We start from the raw sequence: 19,543 nt of genomic DNA on the forward strand, positions 1-19,543 counted from the left end.
CTTCCTGATATCTGCTTCCACCTTTTGCTCACACCTAGCATGGTTTTTAATGTCCTCATTTGAACTCAGCTTTGTTAAAGTCACCAACCAAGGCAGCAGACCATGACCTCTCCTCAGTAGGTATCTATGAATGATCCACTGAGGCAGTCTAAAGCCCTAACTCCTCAGAATTATCATGTCTGTCCCCTTTCTAACTAAATAAATAAGTCCTTTAGGGCACAAAGCAACCTCCCATATTTTTAGTTTGTGGGAAAGGACTGAGTTGTCGGGATAGGTGGTGGTAACACGTTTAAAAATCTGTGAAAGTAAAAAAGGGTGCAGAGGCACAGGCCCTCTCCCTGCGCCCCCGGCGGCGAGAGGGCAGTCCTCCCCCGCTGAGCGCTCCCAGCCCCACCAGCGGGGGCCAGGTGCCTGGTGGGCTCCAGGGTGCTAGGGTGGATAGTGCCCATCGGGGTGCAGGCCCGCTAGCCCCGAGCACCGCCCCACGCCCAGGTCGCCGACGCTTCGGAGCTGCGGCCCAACCTCGGGCTTGCAGGGCGCGGGCAGGGAGGCCCAGCCGTTCCACGATCAGAGGTAGGTGGTGCTGTTGCCGTGACTGTCTTCCTCATTGGCGCGGGGTGGAGAGGCGGAATGTTCAACTCCTGACTCCTGCGGAAGCGTGGGAGCCGCACGGGCCGCCGTCCTCTCGACCCCTGGTTGCCGCCCCTGCCCTCGCCGCGCGCGGGGCCTCGGCGCGCCTGGCTGCTGCTCGCGTCCGGCCCGGGAGCCAGGTAAGAGCTAGGCAGACGCCGGGGAGGGAGAGATGCGAGGAAGGCCCGCCGCGCTTGCGAGTCGTCCCAGAGTCTCTGGGCCTCGGCCCAGGCGGAGATGGGCCCGGGAGCCTGGCCGGCCTGCGGGGTCCCCACCAGGCCCCCCTCCCCGATCTGGAGCCCACCAGAGCACCGGTGGGAGCGAGCGCTCTAACGGATTCAGTGCCAGATCTCAGCCCCAGCTCGGCCACTAGCGGCTTGGGAAGTTTGGGCCGGTCCCATGCAGAAGTTGGCACCGAGAAGAGCAGGGTGCAGCCCGGAGCGTCTACTGCTTTCTCGGCCCTTGGCATGCGGCGCAGCGTGGGGCGCTTCCCGAGCCGCTTTTTCCTCCACCGATCGGGCAACACCGAGCGCCAGCCGCTGCTCAGGAAGCGAAACTAGAGTTTCCCAAATCAGGGCAGGGTGCAGGCCACTTTCCAGAAGAGGTGTGTGCTTGCCAAGGGAGACCGCAAACTTCTCCTTTGCTGACGGGTCGGGAGCGTTATCTCCCACCCAGAGTGGCCACTTCCCGCCCTACCCTGGGCAGCTTGGAGCTAGCGCCAACCTGCACCCTCCAGCGTCCCTCTTTTCTTTTCTTGGGGGCTGAGGATCACCCCTTTGCCTACGCAGTGGCGTCCCCGGCTTCATGAGCTCTGAGACCAGCACCAGACCAGGAGAGGAGTGCTGAGGCCGCCGCCACGCCTCGCTTGCTCCTGACAGCTTGTAGAAAAACTTTAATACAGAACTGGCCAGAGTACATCCAGTTGCCAAAAAAACAAAATAAAATGGGGGGCATTGTAAGAGTGCTGAAAAATATGTTTCGGATACGCCTGGAGACCTTGCAAAAACACTGTTTATGGAGAACTTAATTACTATTTTTGTTAGTTTCTTTAACAATGAAAGCAACATCATTTAGTGGCACATGCCAAATGTTACAATAAGCAGCTCTCTCATCAATAATGGTGTATTAGAATCAATTTACATTTTTAATTGGAGGATATTTGAGCTAAGGTGATTGTTAAAATACAGTCATATTTTAACCCTGAAGCTGTTTGAGGAGAATCCTCTTGCTTTTTTGAACTCAGTTGACTTGAACAGCCAGGATTCAGTGGATCCAAACCTACCAGCACATTTAAAGACAAAAATAAACAAGTGATTCAAGACAGTTAATGTCTTCTTTGCAGTAGGCCTGTCTTCACAGTGAAATTTCAAGGTTTTGATTTTCAAAAAAAATATGTGATGGCTGCATTTTGATTATGGTTTTGGTCATTTGTAGAGCCTTTGTTTTAAATTTCTGCTACAATAGCAAGAGATTTGGGAAATTGTAAATGAATATGAATTTAGTTTGTTTGGAAAGAGAGAATTAAAATAAAGAAAAAGGGCCTTTTAGAGCAATGTGTACTGTTTATTTTAATCTTATGCAATTTAATTCTTAGGATAACTTTTTTGGGGATTATTTTGGGAGGATTTTTTTAATATAGAAAATATTGTTTAAATCAAAAGTTTTAGTGCTAATAATTTCAGAGTAAATAACTGTAATGAGACATTATTTTTGTTGTTGTTCAGGAAAACATATAGGCGTTTGATCTCTTTCAGGGAACACATAAGAACAAGTGGAAGAGAGGGAGAAAAGGAGAGAGAGAGAGAGAGAAAAGAGGAGGGAGGGAGAGAGAGACAGAGAGAGATAGACAGAGAGAGAGAGATAGAGAAATAACCAAATATTAAGCACAAGGATTTGGATCTAAAAATGGATGGTCAAAGATCTTGGGAACTAAGGGACCTTCTTGCCAAATAAGGAAACTTGGCAAGCTGTATTGTATATTTTAAGTTAGCACATGAGTGAATGTTATTGGCAATATGTTGGCTGAGTGCCTATCTGGAATGAACAGTGAAACTGACTTTGGTAGGGCTACGAAATTATAAACAGGGTTATGAAGGGCGTGGAGTAAATTATCTAGTCATCAGAGAAAACACTGGCAAAATTACAATGATGTTTTACGAAAAGAGGTCAGACAGAGTGAAGCTATAAGTGTGGAGCAAAAGAGAAAAATGGACAGGTGGTTTTAGAAATTGATAGATTTGTAGGAAAGAGAGGAGAGAATCAATGATTTTTTTTTTTAACCAGAAAGAGATGTTTGTTTAGAATGAGATAGCCTTATATCTGTATCCAGAGATGTTGGAAATAAAAATCAATTTGGATCATTTGGTTTCCATTTTATTTTACCCAGGACAGATTGATAGGGAGGGAGTTGTGTGCTACTGCAGGGAAGATATAGGCCACATCTTTTGTGGCCATTAACCTTGCCCTGCTACATACAAATAAGCAGAATTCCAGCTGTGAACAGAAAACTGCACCAGTTAAGGAAAGAGAGCTATAAATGCTACAGTTTAGATTGGTTAGACCGATTCATGGGTGCTTTTGTGTCAGACCTTCCTACGGACAGCCGAAGCATTGATTATGCTCTAATAGCAGTTAAATAATCCCAGCACAGCAGAAGATTCTGTGAGAACAAAGCAGCCACACATTTGATAAAACCTAACCCCAGCATCACGATTGCTAATAGGAAAGGAAAGCCTTGGATTGAACTTTAGGTGGATGGTAAGCAATCCAGTAATTACTGTAATAAGAAAAGAGTCTGTTTAAAAAGTGGGAGGGGGGAAGCAAACTACTAGAAGGAAGAAAAAGAATAAGTGGAAAAAAGACATATGGTGTATGGTGGGAAAACGATATGGCTTTGGAGCCAGACCTGAGCTTGAATCCCAGTTGCGTCACTGCTAAGTTAGCAGTCGGCTTGGGCAAATCTCATACCCTTGATACTCAGTTTCCTCGCATGTAAATTGGGAACAGTAATACCTGCTTTATAAGCATATGAGACGGCACATGAAAATGCTTGAACCAGCGCCCGAAACTTCAGCTGCCATAAGTGAATAGTAGGGAAGGGTGTTCTCCCACATTCTCAAGTTCTGCAAGAGAAAGCTGCCTGTCTCCCCTACCCCCAGAGAAGGCTTGCGCTTGGGAGCCTGCCGTTTCCAGATCATGCTTACATGTGTATGTGGGGCCAGGAGGTTTTCACAACTACGCTCCTGCTTTTAGTATAAGGATTTCTAAAGCAGAAAATCCTTTGTGTATGTCTGTGTGTATAGACAGCTTTGTAATATTCTCAGGGGTGAATCTGAAAATTAATGCATTTAAATATCTATAGGAGAAGTTAGAAGAATTTGGGGGTTGTGTGAATAGGAGAAGGTTATTAGCTAGAGGCCAGAATCATTCTTAGAGCTGATTTTGAGCACAGTTTACTCCAGGGACCAACATCCTTCTTTCTGGACTTGCCTCTGGACTTCCATATAGGAAAACCAAGGAGAGAAGGCAAGAATTGCTGTTTAAAGGTGATAGAGTAACTCTTCACTTATTAAACTTTTCAACCAAAGTGTCCTGTTATGGGGAACAATGCATTCCTTCAGGGATTCTTAAATATAGCTATAAATATCCCCAATGTAAGCAAGCACTTTTCTTTAAAATGTTGTATTTAACCATGAAAATTTATGTGAATTTTACATTCTCTTCTGTACTGTTTGACTTTCTTGAACAAACCCACACAAACAGATACGAAGCACATTTATTCCCCCAGATCTTAAAGTGAAATCAATGCTGTCGGACGTGTGTTTACTCGTACGCCTTCTGCACGGTGCTGGGTACTCCACCTGCACAAATGCCCACGCTGGAGAAGAGCGGCCCAGTTCTGATGAATGGTGCTGTGCCCTTGAGCTTCACGGCCCAGCCCGGTGCATAGGGTAATGCAGTTCCATTTTGCTGAGAAAATAAGAGGGGTAGATCATCATCCAGAGAGTTTCTATTTTCTGCGAAAAGAGCCCTTTCAAGGTGAAGAGAGCCCTTTGCCTTGGAAGTGGAGAGGAGGGCAGAGGACAATTGCAGGAGAGAAATCTGGCACGTGGCTTTCACCTTCCCAGCCAGTTTGGGAGGAGAAATTTAGAAGGATAACCCAGTCATCTCCATTGTTTCCATCACTGATGTTAATCACTGTGCTTTTCTTCTACAATGTTAAGGGGCTCTTAGTGTCAGGTTTATGACTCTCCCTAAGAAGAGAAGGAGACCATTCATACTTTATAGTAGGTTAATTAGCCATTGTTTACTCAGAGTTGGAGTGGGTCTTAAAAAACCATTCATTCTGCTCTCCCAGCGGATGCAGGAGTTTTCTACTGCAGTGCATGCCCGCCTCCCGTGGAACACTTCAGTGATGGGGAACTCACTACTCAGCAAGGTGGCATTATTTTCTTATGAGGTAACTCTAATAACCAGGAGTTCCTTTCTGTAACTTTTGCCCGCAGACAGCTTTTCCTCTGGATCAGTGATGCATCACTTCGAGTCTCTCTTTGGTCTTCTCTAGTTTTAACACCCCAGTTTTCTTTCATTTTACGTCAGCGTCTCCAGGATTTAACCCTCATGTTGGCCCTTCTCACTGAACATTCGTTCTAGGTAATTAGTCCAAAAATTGTACCTGTTTGTTAGCAGTAGCCAGTATGATCAAATGCTTCCTATATGACAGAAAACCGGGGTCAAGGGTAGAAACAAAAGCTGAGGAGGAGCAGGATCTAGGACAGCGGGCCTGCCGACTGAATAGGCCGCCTTTGCGCAGGAGCAGCTGCCCTCCCCCACCCCACCCGCAGACACCTGTGAATTCCTCTTCCAGCCCAGCCATCGCAGTGTGCCCTGTTAGCGCTCCTGTGCAGTGTTCAAATTCTGAATTTCTGTTCCTCCTGCCTCTAGTCATTCAATACAGGAAGCGCCTGCAGTGACCTGTGTCATGGATTGTGCCTATTTCTTGTGTCCTTCTTGGGTTTTGAGCCCAGACACATTTCCACACAAAATTTCAGCGACATAAGTGTACCTACCCTTACTTTCCTATTCCTCTTATGTTTTGCCTCTGGTCACAACATGTCTGGCAAGGAAGTGTATCGTGGAAGTCTGTTTTTATTAATTGAAATAATAAAGTACTATTAAGACTGTTTGATTTAACTAGCTCATTTTATTTTAACCTTTGCTCTAACTAGGGAGTTATGTAACTTACACAGTAAAGCATATAGTGGGGGTGAGGGGAAAAAAACAATAGCTGTGCTATTTTTAAGATTCTTAAAGTCGAACTCTCTCACTTGTCTGTGACTGAGGATTCTATTCACTGAACCCGACTTATTCTATGTAAGATGTGCTGCTTCTCTCCCCCAGCACTTGGAGGAGGGAAGGACTGTCTGAGGTAACTAACAACTAGTTAATACTACTCTCATACCTAGTCTCCTCTTGCTAGTATAGATGTTTTTTCTGAGTGATTGAAAAACAGAAACACAGTGGAACAACAGTCCTGTTCAGGAAAAGAATATTTACATTTTTAACTTTGGTATGATGAAAACCAAACCAGAGCTTTCCCCATTTTTTGAGGAATAGACTTGAAGGGGGGAAAATTACATAACCATAATCCAAGTACTGTTTTTAAAAAAAAATTTATTTATGGATTTCACAGAGAGAGTTGGTGGTGGGGGGGATAGAAAGAAAGAAAATAGAGAAAAACTTATTTGTTATTCCACTTACTTATGCATTCATCTGTTGCTTTTTGTACGTGCCCTGACCAGGCATTGAACCCCTGCAACCTTGGCATATTGGGATGACACTCAAACGGACTGAGTTACCCGGCTAGGGCCCAAGTGCTGGTGTGTCAATACACGTGATGATAAAGCACATTTCTATTAGCTTATTCACTAATCTATGTTAAGGAGGCTGAAATAATGCTAAGTATTAGTGCAGATTCTCAAAAATAAATATTAGGGCAGCAAACCGGACAAAAGAATTTGTTGAGGGCTGTTTTCTGAAGCCTTTTTTGTGGTCACATTCAGGTCATTATAAAATTGGTTTTTCTATATTACATTAACTTTAGTGAAGAAGAGACAAAGGAAAGTGTAAATTAGGGAAAGAAAAAGATGAAGAATCTGAATTTGAAATAAGCCCATATAAACCTAAAAGATAGAAACACCCAGAAAAAGTCCAAAGTCCTATTTTCTAGTAAAATTAATCCTTTTATCAAATAAATTTAATTTAAAAAAGTTTTTGATTTGTAGGTACCTAATGAAGCTGCTTGCAGTTTGCTGGGTCCATTTGCTGTGCAGTGCACAAGATCTGCAAGAAGACAGTGGCCACCACTGGAAGTAGCGGCATGCTGGGTCCCTACCAAAGCCAGGGCTGTAATTGAATACATAGGTCCTAGAAACTCTCTTATCTAAAAAAAAAAGTATTGTCTTTTAATAACTTAAATGTCACTCATTTATTAAATGATTGAAAGAATTATAATTATTTACTAATAAGATAAATCTGGCAAAAATGACCAAAAGTTAAGAGCAGCAAAAAGAAAAGAGAGAAAAATACACAAAGAAAACACAAAAAGGATTTAGGGATCAATAATACATTTATCTATTAATAACTGCTCAGCAAAACTGACGGAGATACAATATAAAGCGGTTTTGAAAACGAGAGAGGAAAACTGTTGAGGAGAACATACCTGACTACAAAGACTAAAGAAATAGATAGCTACATGTGATATCAAGATTTATTAAAGCAATCAGAGTTCATAATTCCTATTTATTGAGTGTGTGTCCCACACTATGCAAGGCCCTTGCACAGCCTCTCCGACTTCCCAACAACTGTGTAGAGTGGGTGGTGGTATTGCCAGAGAGAAAACTGGAGTCAGAGAGGCACAGAGCCTGGTCTAAGGCCCAACAGCTACAAGTTCAGCTTTGCTATGAGATCTCTCCATCTGGAAGGTTTATCAAAGTCAGACCATACTGTGCAAACTTAGTAACTTTTGCACTGTCAACTTTGAGACATTTGACAACAATATGGAAATTTTGTATTTATTGGTTCTGGAAATGCCATAATCTGAGAAAAAGTCATTGGTTCAAGGTTACTAAGTGGTAGAGGCAGAATACAAACTCACATCTGTCTAATTCTGAACCTTGTTATTGTTGTTGCTGGTGTTTTTATGGTAGAACTTAGGTGGGACTTTATTATTTTATTTTGTTTTTGTTGTTTTTAATTCAGGGCAAAGTCCATTTGTTTGGACTAGAAGGCCGAAAACTTTAAAAAGTAATATAATTCTCCCTTTAAAGTTTTCTACCTTCATGTAGTTTTATTTTTGATAATTAGCCAATGGTGCTATATTTGCGTGTGTGTGTGTGTGTGTGCGCGCACACGCACATGCTTTCAGCAATTTAGTTAATAGTTAAATTTTTTAAATTTTAATTTAAGGAAACTTTTTTAAATTAAAAAAATCTTATTACAGTACACAAATGATTGGATTCAATCACCAAGTTAGTGATTTTCAACATTTTTACAGTTGTGACACTCTGTTAGGCTTTAATTTTGGTGATATCCTCCCTCAGTGCTGTGTAGTAGATAGTTATTAATACTTAAAATAACTTTGAGAGTTTATGAAAGAAAAGTTAGAATGCTACAAAATTAGAACTGGGAATTGTTACATGGAGAAAAATTGCCTTGTGTAAAAGCATTTATTTTAACATGAAAACATCAATGATTGGATATGCTGCATAAATACAATATAGATGCTTATTACTAAGTTCTGGTGTATTTACTGGAGAATACATCAGAAAAATAAGACCATAATCTGATCAGGTAGCAGTCTTCCCCAAGATGCTGTAAATATGATTAGTCAGCAACTCAGATTTTTCACTCTTAATAAGTTGATCCTCTCAGAATAGCAATTTTAAAATTAAAGGAGAGAAAGCTCCAGGGGAAAAAGAAATGTATATGGTCTGACACTCATAGATGGCAGAGGGAGTCTTGGTCAGGCTTGACAGCTAAATCCATGACGCCTTGCCCAGCTCACTGGGGTTAAAATCTGTCCTTGTACACCCCGCAGTTGTTAGTGTTTTTGGTAATCAGATGGGACTTCATTTTGTATGATCTCAATAAAACATTCACACATTCCTATAGTTCTTTAAATACATAGCCAATTTCTAAATGGCAGGATATATCACAAAATGAGTAACAGTGATTCTGGGAAGAACATGACTAGTTGCCTCATCTCAAGGGGTACAGATCACGGAGATCTGTGCATCTCAGAGGCCAGACCTCCATTGGCGCCCTTAGGCCAGTTTCAGGTGCGACTGACCTACCTTAGTGCATCCATATTCCGTGGACCTGCTCTGCACCAGGGGGTTTAGATTTATTCATATTGATCTCATTCTGGTTCAGATCTCTAGGTTTATTTTTAAAAAGGGTTTTCCTTCCTCTCCCCCTCTTTTTCCTTCCTCTCATTTGGACGCAGAGACACCCAGTTCTGGAGGTCCCAAAACATACACTCTTCGGTCTCCCAGCAAGCCTAGGCAGCACTTTCCAGATCAGGATTTGCTTCAGAATCCCGTGGGTTTGGGGGTGGGGGGGCGGAACTTGTAAATACTGCAGGTCTTAGATTGTACTTAATCTGATTGGAATCTTTCCAGTTGCAAAAGGTATGATGGAAGAATAGCCAAAAACTATTTACTTATTTATTTGTTCATTCATTCATTCCACAAATATTTTTTAATGGAAAAGGTGCATATGCCTGGCTGTGTGCTAGATGCTGAAGATGCAGATGTAAATAGAAATGGCTTTTGCCTTTAGGGAACTTCTGGTCCGGTGGAAACTAAGTGGAAAAGATGAGTGGGTGACGAAAGGCGTCATGACACGAGAAGGAAAGTTTAGCTCTGCTCATGAGGCTCACAGGAGCTCGTTGTAGCCCTGGCTGGTGTGGCTTAGTCTGTTGGAGTGCTTGTCCCATAGGCTGAAAGGGTTTGGGCTCAATCCCCGGTCAGGACACATCCGAGAAGGCAGCAAATTGATGTTTCCCTCTCACATCAATGTTTTTCTCTCTCCGTTCTCTTCCTCTGTCTTTAAAAGCAATGAAAAAATGTTCTCAGGTGAAGATTTTTTTTAAAAAAAAGGAGCTGGTGTGGACAGGAGTTTTTCTAAGCAAAGAAATACGGTGCAAAGGTGTGGAGATAGGAGAGAGATTAGTGTGTACTGGGAACTGCAGGTGGTTCCTCATGTGTGTATGGGGAATGAGAAGACAAGAAGTAAAAGCTACTTCTGTTGGTGGTAGAGAAAGAACACAAGAAAAGGTCCCAAAGTTAAAAGACATGAGTTACAGACAGAATTCACAGAGGGCACTATCAATGAATGCAAAAGACTTACCCCTAAGCATATGCTATTAACTTCAGGATTCCAGGCATGAATACAAGATCCTAAAAGCTTTCAGAAAGGAAAAGGTATATAAAAAGGATTAGTAACCAGAATAACATCAGTCTGCTCTATAGCCACATTAAAAACTAGACTGTGAAGTAATACTTCCAAAATATAAGAAAAATTATTTCCTAATTAGAATTACATACCCAGCCATACTACCAATTGGCACTTTAAGACACACAGATTCTCAAAAAAATTACATTCAGGGCACTCTATCAGGTAGCTTACAGGAGGTCTGCACTGTCAAAACAAGAAGGTAAACCAGGAAAGAGAAGCCAGGAGGTCCAAGGACAGGGGTTACCACAGAGGAAAATGTGTAGGAAATTCTTAGGACGATGGTGAAGGGACGTCCCTGCCCAAGGCCTTGAGAGTGACCATTCTTGTGTGTGTTTTGTTTTTTTTCCTGCTAGTCTGTAGTTTGGCGTGGAGCATGAAGGAGGGACACTTAGACCTGGTAGAATGGTGAACACCTTAGACTGCAAAAAATGTCACTATAATGATCTCCAGGAGGGCAAATCTGTTCCTCTGGAAACAGGCATAATATTTTTTAAACATTCTTGGCAGAAGCCTTTGGATGACTTAATATACTGTAATCAAGGGCAAATCTTGTACTCTTTAATTAACTTTCTGCTACAGTATACAGTCCAGGGAACTACTTCGGAAAACACTTGGCCAGCTTTTCTGTCATCCCTAAGCTGAATGTTTTTGCTTTGGGAATCTAAACATTGAATGTGTGCTCATGTGGCAGCATTGTGGCTCTCGGCGCACCAGGATGCTCAGTTGCTTAGGTTATGTATATTTTGTGTGAAGTGAGCACAGCGTGGAGAGAGAGCATGCCTCACATACCAGGAGAGCGATGCAAGCGTGCTGTTGAAAGCATGCTTCCCGTTTGTCAGGGCTTCATGATAGTAGACCTGGTGACACAGTAGCCTTTAGGCAGAGCTCCTGGGGATGTGCAGGAAGTGCGGCTGCAGGTTTTGTCCCGGGGTAATCTGAGCCATTTCTCTGTGGACAGCTGGGTTGCAGAGTCTGGGCAAGTTGCTGTTGAATTTTGCACGGGCTGCCAGAGTAAGTGTTTTCATTTTGATTTGTTTATAGTCCTGGTTTTCCTTCTCCTGAGTCATCCAAGATTCTTTCTGGAAGTTTCATAGGCGTTATTATACATTATCTAAAGTGGGATTCATTCTAACATATTTGTAATCCAACTTTCCTTTTTCTTTCTCTCTGCAGAATTTGTGGAAGTATAATACTTTGTCATTATGCGATGTCGTCTCTCGGTACCTCCTTTGTGCAAATTAAATTTGATGACTTGCAGTTTTTTGAAAACTGCGGTGGAGGAAGTTTTGGGAGTGTTTATCGAGCCAAATGGATATCACAGGACAAGGAGGTGGCTGTGAAGAAGCTGCTCAAAATAGAGAAAGAGGTAAGGTCTTTTCCTGCTATCAGAAGTGGTCACAATGGCACTTATGTAAGTTTTTCAGCTAGAGTCAGAGGTCACAGGCTGCCAGGGACCTAGCAAAGCCTTTGGGACTGATCCTCAAGGCCATTTCCCTATTTCCATTCTGGGAACCCCATAAATAGAAATTATTGCTGCGTGTGCTTTAGGCTTGAGTTCTGCTAGGGGTCATCTGAACTGAGAGGATTTCTTTCCATGGCAAGAACAACCAAATGTTCTCTGAACTCCTGAAGGGGAGGTAAGATTTCAGACCTCTTTTCCCTAGGTCAGCCAAGAGGGGTCAGTAAAGAGTAACATGTGAAGTTTTCATCCCCTTTCCATTTTCTATCCATGAATTTGTGGTCATCAGTTGTCTTTTAAAAAGTGCAAAGCATTCCCTACTGAAATATAAGCATACTAGTGTTTTGGATTTCACCTCTGCTTGAAGCCAAAAGCTGTGAACTTTGTTTACTAAAAAACTAGCAGGTGCCAGAGAGAGGTTACAAAACCTACTTACCAAACCGGAAAAGCTTTCAGAGTCTGGGATATGTGCTGGTCATAGTCCCGATTAGAATGCATGGGCCCTTCCTCTTCCTCAGGAATGTGATACAACGTCACCTCCACAGTCCGCTTGGCTCCTGGAGACTAAAGCAGATTGTGGAGCTGACCCCGTAGAGCTTGTTTTAGACATTTCTGTGTTCCTACTTCTGTTTCTACTAGTCCTGCTTTGGCTACTTGTTGTTCTTTTCAGTATCTTTCTAAAGTGCGCTTTCCATAAATATTTTTTAATGTCCCTGAATGATTTGATCTTTTTTCCATTAATTGCTGCTGGTGAACCGTGGCGGTTGATTAGAGAAGGCAACCCAAAAGGTAGCACGGGGTGGCGTTTCCTCCCAGCGGCGGTGCTGTGTGATTGTGCGGCCACCAGCAGTGTTTCCATTGGAAGCAGGTCAGAGGGCTAAGATAACTCTGCCCTGGGGTATCTCTGGGTTGTGGGAGCTGAGGAAGTGAAAGCCCTTAAAGCCAATGTGCGCATAAAACCAAAGGGCGCTGTGCAGAACACGTTTCCTTCTCTTAGTTTCTTGATTAGCAAATTTTTAAATAGTAGCCAAACAACAAAACCATGGCTTACTCCGGACTGAACCTAGCTTCTTTTATATAGGGAACTCTTACAGCCTTTATAAGAAGCATTTTTACACCCTTTTTGTAGAGCGGGAAATAGAGCTTGGAAAAATGTGTTGTGTTGTGTCAGCCCCAGGAGAGGCAAGTGAAATCCAGGAGATCAGGTTCCCTGTTCTTTATTTTTTAAACTCTGAAACTTCTGGTTGACCAGGGGAAGAATAGAAAATAAGCCAGTTTCATCAAATTTGAGTCAAAGAAGGATGTAAGTGTGCTAATATTTTTATACATTAGGTTGTGCAGCTTCAGTGCAAAGAACCTGTCTATATGATTTTGGATGTGAGACTTTATGAGACATAAAACACACTTTGATAGGAAAACAATAATTGTAACCCATTCTCTCCACTCCCCACCCGTGCTTCCCATCTTTTTGACTATCTTGAGAGAGCCAGGAAATGACAGATGAAAGCACCCGGGGTGGGGGGTGGGGGCCGAAGAGCTTGTGTGAAAGCCGGAGCCGGTAACTGCCAGGTGCTTCTCTGGTGAAGCTTTTAACCTGGGTGGCTATCGTTCCGAAATTGAGTGGGTTACAGTAAAGTGCAGGGGCGTAACTCATCAACTTGTGAGCAAGGAAAACAGAAACTCCGTTTCGGCTCTGGGGTTGGTTCAGTCAGTGATTGTCAGTGATAAAGAGACATGGTAAATTTTTGCAGCGCAGTATTGCATCCCCACACTTGCTCAATCAACGTGAGTTTAAGATGTAGAAAATTTTTGAGGTTGGCAGTTACTGGAAAGGAAATATGTGTTTCTTTTGTAAATTTTTGTTATACTTTTTGAACCAGATATTGGCTTGCTGGGTAGGTGTTTTCTAAATGGTAAGATAAAAATAATTAGCTCTGGATTTTCTTTTAATTTATAGGTTCACTTGTATGTCACTTGGTCATTTTTGCCAATGAGTTTTAGAAGCAATGGAATATTTAATAATATGTCTGTTGCTCGTACATGTAATTCTTTAAGACTGGCCTGATATCTGATTAAATATGTTTTATGAACTTAGTAAAAGATGGAAAAAATATATACCAAACTCTTTAACTTTGCTTATGTGAGAGGATAGAGGAAGACTACTTATTTTCACTTTATTTGTAGACCTCTAATTTAATGAGTATGTATTACTTTCCTCTGCTTTAGTGAGGATATATTACCTTTCTAATTTAGAAAAAATAAAGAACAATGGCATTTACTTAAAATCTTGGTATTTCTTTAAAACTTTACTTTAAAAAAACTTCTACACCCAGGGAAAAACTGTAAGAATAATACAATGAATTCTAGCATATCCTTTCCCTAAAATCACCACTTATTAACATTTTGCAACATCTCCTTCTCTCTCTATATATCTTTTACTTATATGTATTTCTACATATATAATTTCTTTTACTGAAACATGAGAGTAAATTGTAGATGCTGTGTCCCTTTATACCTAAATGCTTGAGCATCTTCCAAGTATACAACCGTCACACAACTATCAAATTCAGAAAATTTAACATTGATTCAATAATAGTACATTGATTCAATAATAATAGTCTATATTCAAATTTTGTCAATTGTCCCAATAATGGCTTCCTATGACAATTTTTTTCCAACCCAGGATCCAATCCAGGTTCACATACTGCGTTAATTAATATACCTCCTCAGTTTGCTTTAATCTGTAACAGTTCCTCTGCCTTTTTTTATCTTTTAAACTCTGACATTTTGAAGAGTGCAGGACAGCTTTCTAGAATGTTCCTCGTTTTGGATTTATCTGATTTTCTCTCCCTCTTGCCTAGTTTAAGGCCATGTAGATTTGATAGGAATACTACATAGGTCATGTGTCCTTGGTGTATCTCAATGAGAGACCACGGATGTCAGTTTGCTACACAATTGCTACACTATTGGTGGTATTACTATTGAACCCATGATTTGGGGGGGGGGGCATGACTCACCCAATTTGTTCACAGTAAAAATGCCTCCTTTTCCTTAGTAATTAATAATTAAGCTGTTAGGAGATACTTTGAGGCTATGTAAATATTTTCCCTCAGCAAACATTACTCCGTGTTGTTAGCATCCATTGGTGATTCTTGTTTGAATTGAGTAGTATTATGACAGTTATTGTGTAGAAAGCAAAAAGTTCTAGCATAAATGAGCCTTCCTTTCTTTTTTCCTTGCTTCCTTCACTTATTTATTAATCTATATATTCATTTATTTATTGTTTCATTGTAGACTATTGGATTTCTTCTCAAACTCAAAATGCTATAGTCCATTTTGTTATTTTTCATTTTCATGATTAAACAGCCCTCAATTTAGTACGTTAAGAATCCTGTCTGGGTGACTCCTATGTCTTTTTGATATGTCTTCATCATCGTTATTTTTTTTTTTTTAGCATTTCCTTACTTTTTGGCACAAAAGATGTTCCAGGATCAGCTATTTCTTTAAGAAATCCTGATTCTGGGTATATGATTTGGGAATATGAGAATTTCGAAGCCAAGATTTGGATGTCTGGTGTGCTTATGGTAGACTCTTAAAAAAGAGCCTTTTTTTTTTTTTGACAGAAAGAATGGTATAGATGAATTTTATTTATGGGAGCATTTAATTTAAAATTTTAACATCATGGGTCTGGAGAGCTATGTTCTGTGATACACTCCTGTTAGAAATGTAAATTGGTAAAATTCTTGGAGAAGTGTTTAGCAAAATGTATCAAAAATTCTTAAAATATATACTTCCTTTGAGATAGAAATTTTGCTTGTGGGACTTTATCCTAGGAAGTAGGAAATAATTAGAGATGTGCAGAAAGGTGAATATAATAGGCTGTTGTTCATTTTACATGTATAATGATGAAGAATTAGAAACAACCCAGGTGTCCTGTGACAAATTATCTTTTAAATTAAGGAATATCTCACCAAAAAAAAGAGACAAATATGGGAGGTGATGGATATGTTAATTAACTCAATTGTGGGAATCCTTTCAAGATATATGTATGTATTAAAATCATTGTGTTGCACACTTTAAATGTTATATATTTATTCCTCAATTATACCTCAATAAAGCTGAAAAAGTTATCCTACATTTATGTAATAGAATTCTGTTGCACCTTGGAAGAATATTTAAAGAGTTAGGAAAATGCATTTAATATACTGATAAGTTGTAAAAGCAAGTCCCAAAATATTTTAATACAATCCCAAGTGCCTGCTTGGTGTCTGTATAGTGTTTTTGTTTTTCTTATACTTTCTTTTGTTTTTCATACTTTTCTACAATCATCTCATATTTTTATTCCCCTCCCAACATTTCATTATGAAAATTTTTTAAATTAAAGACAAGCTGAAATGGTTTTATAGTGAATGTCTGTATATCTACTATCTAGGGTCTGTCATTAACGTGAATACTTGCTTTATCACATACTTACGCAGCTGTGTGTCCTTCCATTCATCACTCCACTTTGATGCATTTCAGAATGTTACAGGCATCAATATGTTTCCCTTTAAATTCCTTTAAAGCATACCTGTTACTACCAGAGTTCAGTATGTTTTTACAGTTTGTTTTCTTTTGAGGTAAAATTTACACAGAGTGAAATGCATGTATCACTAGGTTTTGACAAATGTGAACACCTTGTGACCCACATATTTACTTTTATAATCAGCAAAACCTCAATTAAAAATTGTACCTCTGACAATCTATGGTACTTTCTAAGACTGTTCATGTGAATTGAGTTTCATAAACTCTTTAGTATGCCATAAATCCCTAAACTGTTTAATGTTTACTTGTCTATAGCAGTGCTATAGGATTTTCAGTGGTAATTTACCTTGTTTATGCTAGTTGAATATTTACTTAACGTGCATTATTTATTTTTGTTTTAAAAAGTTTTCAACAGGAAAAAAATACAATGTGCAGAATATATACCAAAGGTAGGAGAAGAAGTCATTACTGTGTCTTTCTGATAAATTTCAGTTGAGCTGAGGTCAGACCAAACTGCTGAGGCAGAAATGAAAGCAAGGAGGGCAGGGGAGGGCAAAGGAGGACATTGTGGGTCACTGTGTCCTCCTGCCAACTGCTGCTGACCCAGAGAACAGTCTCCGCACAAAAAGTTCTGCTGTGTCACAGCGTGGGCTTTTTAGAAAGGGTTAATCAGAACAGCTTCATGTTACTCTCACAACATATTTCATGATATGTAGAATCAGACATGTCTGTACATGGTATTTTTTTTTCTGTCTGAGAGATGGAAACCTGTAAGCATTTGATTTGTTGATATTCAACTGATAGTGGGGAGACCAGATTTAAGTCTGCAACATGAAAGAAACATGATTGCTTTTTATTTCCCCAAAAGAGTCGAAAGGAAGCAGAATCCTCAAGAGGTAAAATATGAGGCTTTTTCTTTATCTGCCTTGTCTTTTGCAAGGCACTACTCTATTTAAACAAGTTTTTTCTCTGCCCCAATTTGACTGTTGTGTAAATGTTGAAAGCCATATAAATTCAAGTTTCAAAACTGTCCCACATTGTAAATGTTTATGGAGAAAGAGAGAAGATCAAAAATGTCAAAACTGATCATAGGAACAGGAGATATCGGTAACTTTTGATATAAAGGGGAAAATATCCGTGTGACACAGAAAACACAATCTTAATTTTGACACAAAACTAGGAAAGAACAAAAAATAAAAGCTTTTGTTGCACCACCTTTATCAACATGACCACATTTAGTGCTTCATAGAAGGCTAGTTAATGTTGTTACCACTTTATTAGTTCAAAGGAGACCCTTTTTTCTCTTCTTTGTAGTTCTGTAGCTGACTTAAATTTGCATTTGCTTAAATTGTAGAAATGCTGTTTTAATGTTTTCCCCGTAACACAATAAGGAAGAATAATACATTTACTTTCTTTGTAAATCTTCTCAGTGTTTAAATACATTGATGGGACCGGTACAAACAAAAATTCAATATTGTGGATACTTTAATTCTGGCATAGTTTCTGTGATAATCTGTCCAAAACGATACTCCAGAATGACCACTTGGTGTGTTTAAGCCTCACGAGAGCCGGTTTACTCTAGGGGCGTTGACATTTGAAGTTGCTACAGCACCTGACCTGTTTGTCATAGCATCTCCACATACCCAGTCTCTTCTCCTTCACTCAGGAGTCCCTTCCTGAGTTATGTAAGACAACCCCATGTAAGACTTTTCTTTCTCCAATCAGAACTGACTCTTCCTGGATTCTGTCCTTTTAGGTCAGTGGTTCTCAAAATGTGGTCCCTAGACCAGTGGCATCAAGCATCACCTGGGAGCTTGTTAGGAACGCAGATGCTTGGCTGCACCCCACACCTGCTAACTCAGAAACTCTGGTGTGTGGGGTTGGGTAGTCTGTGCTGTAACGAGCTATCCAGATGTTTCTGATGACCCTAGAGTCTGAGAACCACTGCTTTCAGTTGTACCTAGCCAGTGACATGTCAAACGCAGGTGACGTGTCAAAATTCTAAACATCAGTTTGGAATTTTAGGTACCTTGTCAAACTGGTGGTGGAACTTTTGTTGTGAGAGGTTTTTTAGGTTTTTAAATTCACCGTGGTCAGGTGACCACCTGTGCACAGGCACTGCTTGGCAGCATCATCAAGCTTGATGAACTAGAGGCAAACGCAGGGACGGCAAACACGCACGAAACCTCGGGCAAATCCCTCCCGAATCCACCGTCCTCAGTCTGGTTCTTACCTGACTTTCCAGCTTTGGCTTTCATTTTCTGCAGTGAATTCCCCAGTCCAGCTCAGCTGCTCTTCTATGCTACTCTCCCATTTTGGTGACCTTGTTCACACCCTCTCCCTCACCTGTAACACCTGTGTTTTCTCTGGGCACATCCTACTTATCCTTCAGCTTTAATTTCTTTCTTCTTTGTGAAACACTCTCAGGTCCCACAAGCATAATTTTTGTCCTTTTCTATACCAGTCAGTACCCAGATCACTAATCTGACATGGGATTAAACTGCCTTGTGATTCTAGAAATCATCATAAATAGCTTCGAGTAAAGGCTTAGGGTATTTATTTACCTTAGTCTTTACTCTAAGCTATTGCCACTTTACTTTCATGCGAACGTGCCACGTCCTCATCTGAAAAATGCAGCGAATCACAGTATCTACATCATAGGGTTTGGTTGTTGAGAGGATTAAATGAGATAATACCAGAAAAAATATCTAGAAAAGTGCTTGACACATAGGAGGACTTGGATAACTATTAACTAGCAGTTAGTTATAGCTTCACAACCATTCTCTAAAGTCAGGATAGCAGATAGGTATCGTGAAAACTTCAGTTGATTGGATCATAGAACCTTAGGTTGGGAAGGGGCCAGAGGCTACATTTACCGTCTGCAGGAGGGAGGCATGAGGAACCTCAGCGTGAACGTGGAAGGGCAAGCATGTAGGTGGTGAGCTTTTTGAGGGTGAGGACTGTCATGGCCTTTGTCACTGATGCTGTCCCGTCTCTATTCATCACCGCTGTAGCAAGTACTGATGCTACAGTGAGCTGAGCACTTCGTTAAGGGCTTCCCCTTACTCCCCTCTTCCTGTTCACAGTCATGTTACAAGATAATTATCTCCATTGGACCGATCAGAAATGAAGGCTCAGAGAAGTTAAGCAACCTGGCCCACACAAGCAGCACCTTCCCTGGCCCGCCGCCGCACAGCCCCCAGCGCGGCGCCTCGCTCACGCGAGGGACCTGTTCCCTGATGCTTGGCATCACGTCACAGCAGACTTGCCTTTCATTCTCATTCAGGAAGGATATCCTGCATTTCATTTCCTTCATTTGCTCTGTGAGCTGTGAAAAGGATAGAGCACATCTGTCCTTACCGTGTCACTGCTTGTGCCCTGCCTTCAGCTACGTAGTAACAGAACTCTTGG

General features: G+C 41.0%; 1 protein-coding gene across 3 annotated transcripts in view; it reads left to right on the top strand.

The window, feature by feature from the left end:
• The first annotated feature begins 582 nt into the window (after nt 1-582).
• Nucleotides 583-19,543, top strand: part of MAP3K20 (mitogen-activated protein kinase kinase kinase 20) — a 154,150-nt gene continuing 135,189 nt past the window's right edge. The window contains exons 1-2 of one of the 3 annotated variants that reach the window (XM_054562706.1): nt 583-770; nt 11,323-11,515. In XM_054562706.1, the coding sequence (XP_054418681.1) occupies nt 11,357-11,515 (159 nt within the window). In that variant the 5' untranslated portion in view covers nt 583-770; nt 11,323-11,356. Of the gene's footprint in view, nt 771-11,007; nt 11,161-11,322; nt 11,516-19,543 lie in introns of those variants that run through there. The other 2 variants (XM_054562708.1, XM_054562707.1) reach the window with 2 other exon arrangements.

This window comes from Pteronotus mesoamericanus, unplaced genomic scaffold (assembly GCF_021234165.1).
Source record: "Pteronotus mesoamericanus isolate MK-2021 breed Mesoamerican mustached bat unplaced genomic scaffold, CSHL_Meso_final scaffold_651, whole genome shotgun sequence".
NCBI classification, from domain to species: domain Eukaryota; kingdom Metazoa; phylum Chordata; class Mammalia; order Chiroptera; family Mormoopidae; genus Pteronotus; species Pteronotus mesoamericanus.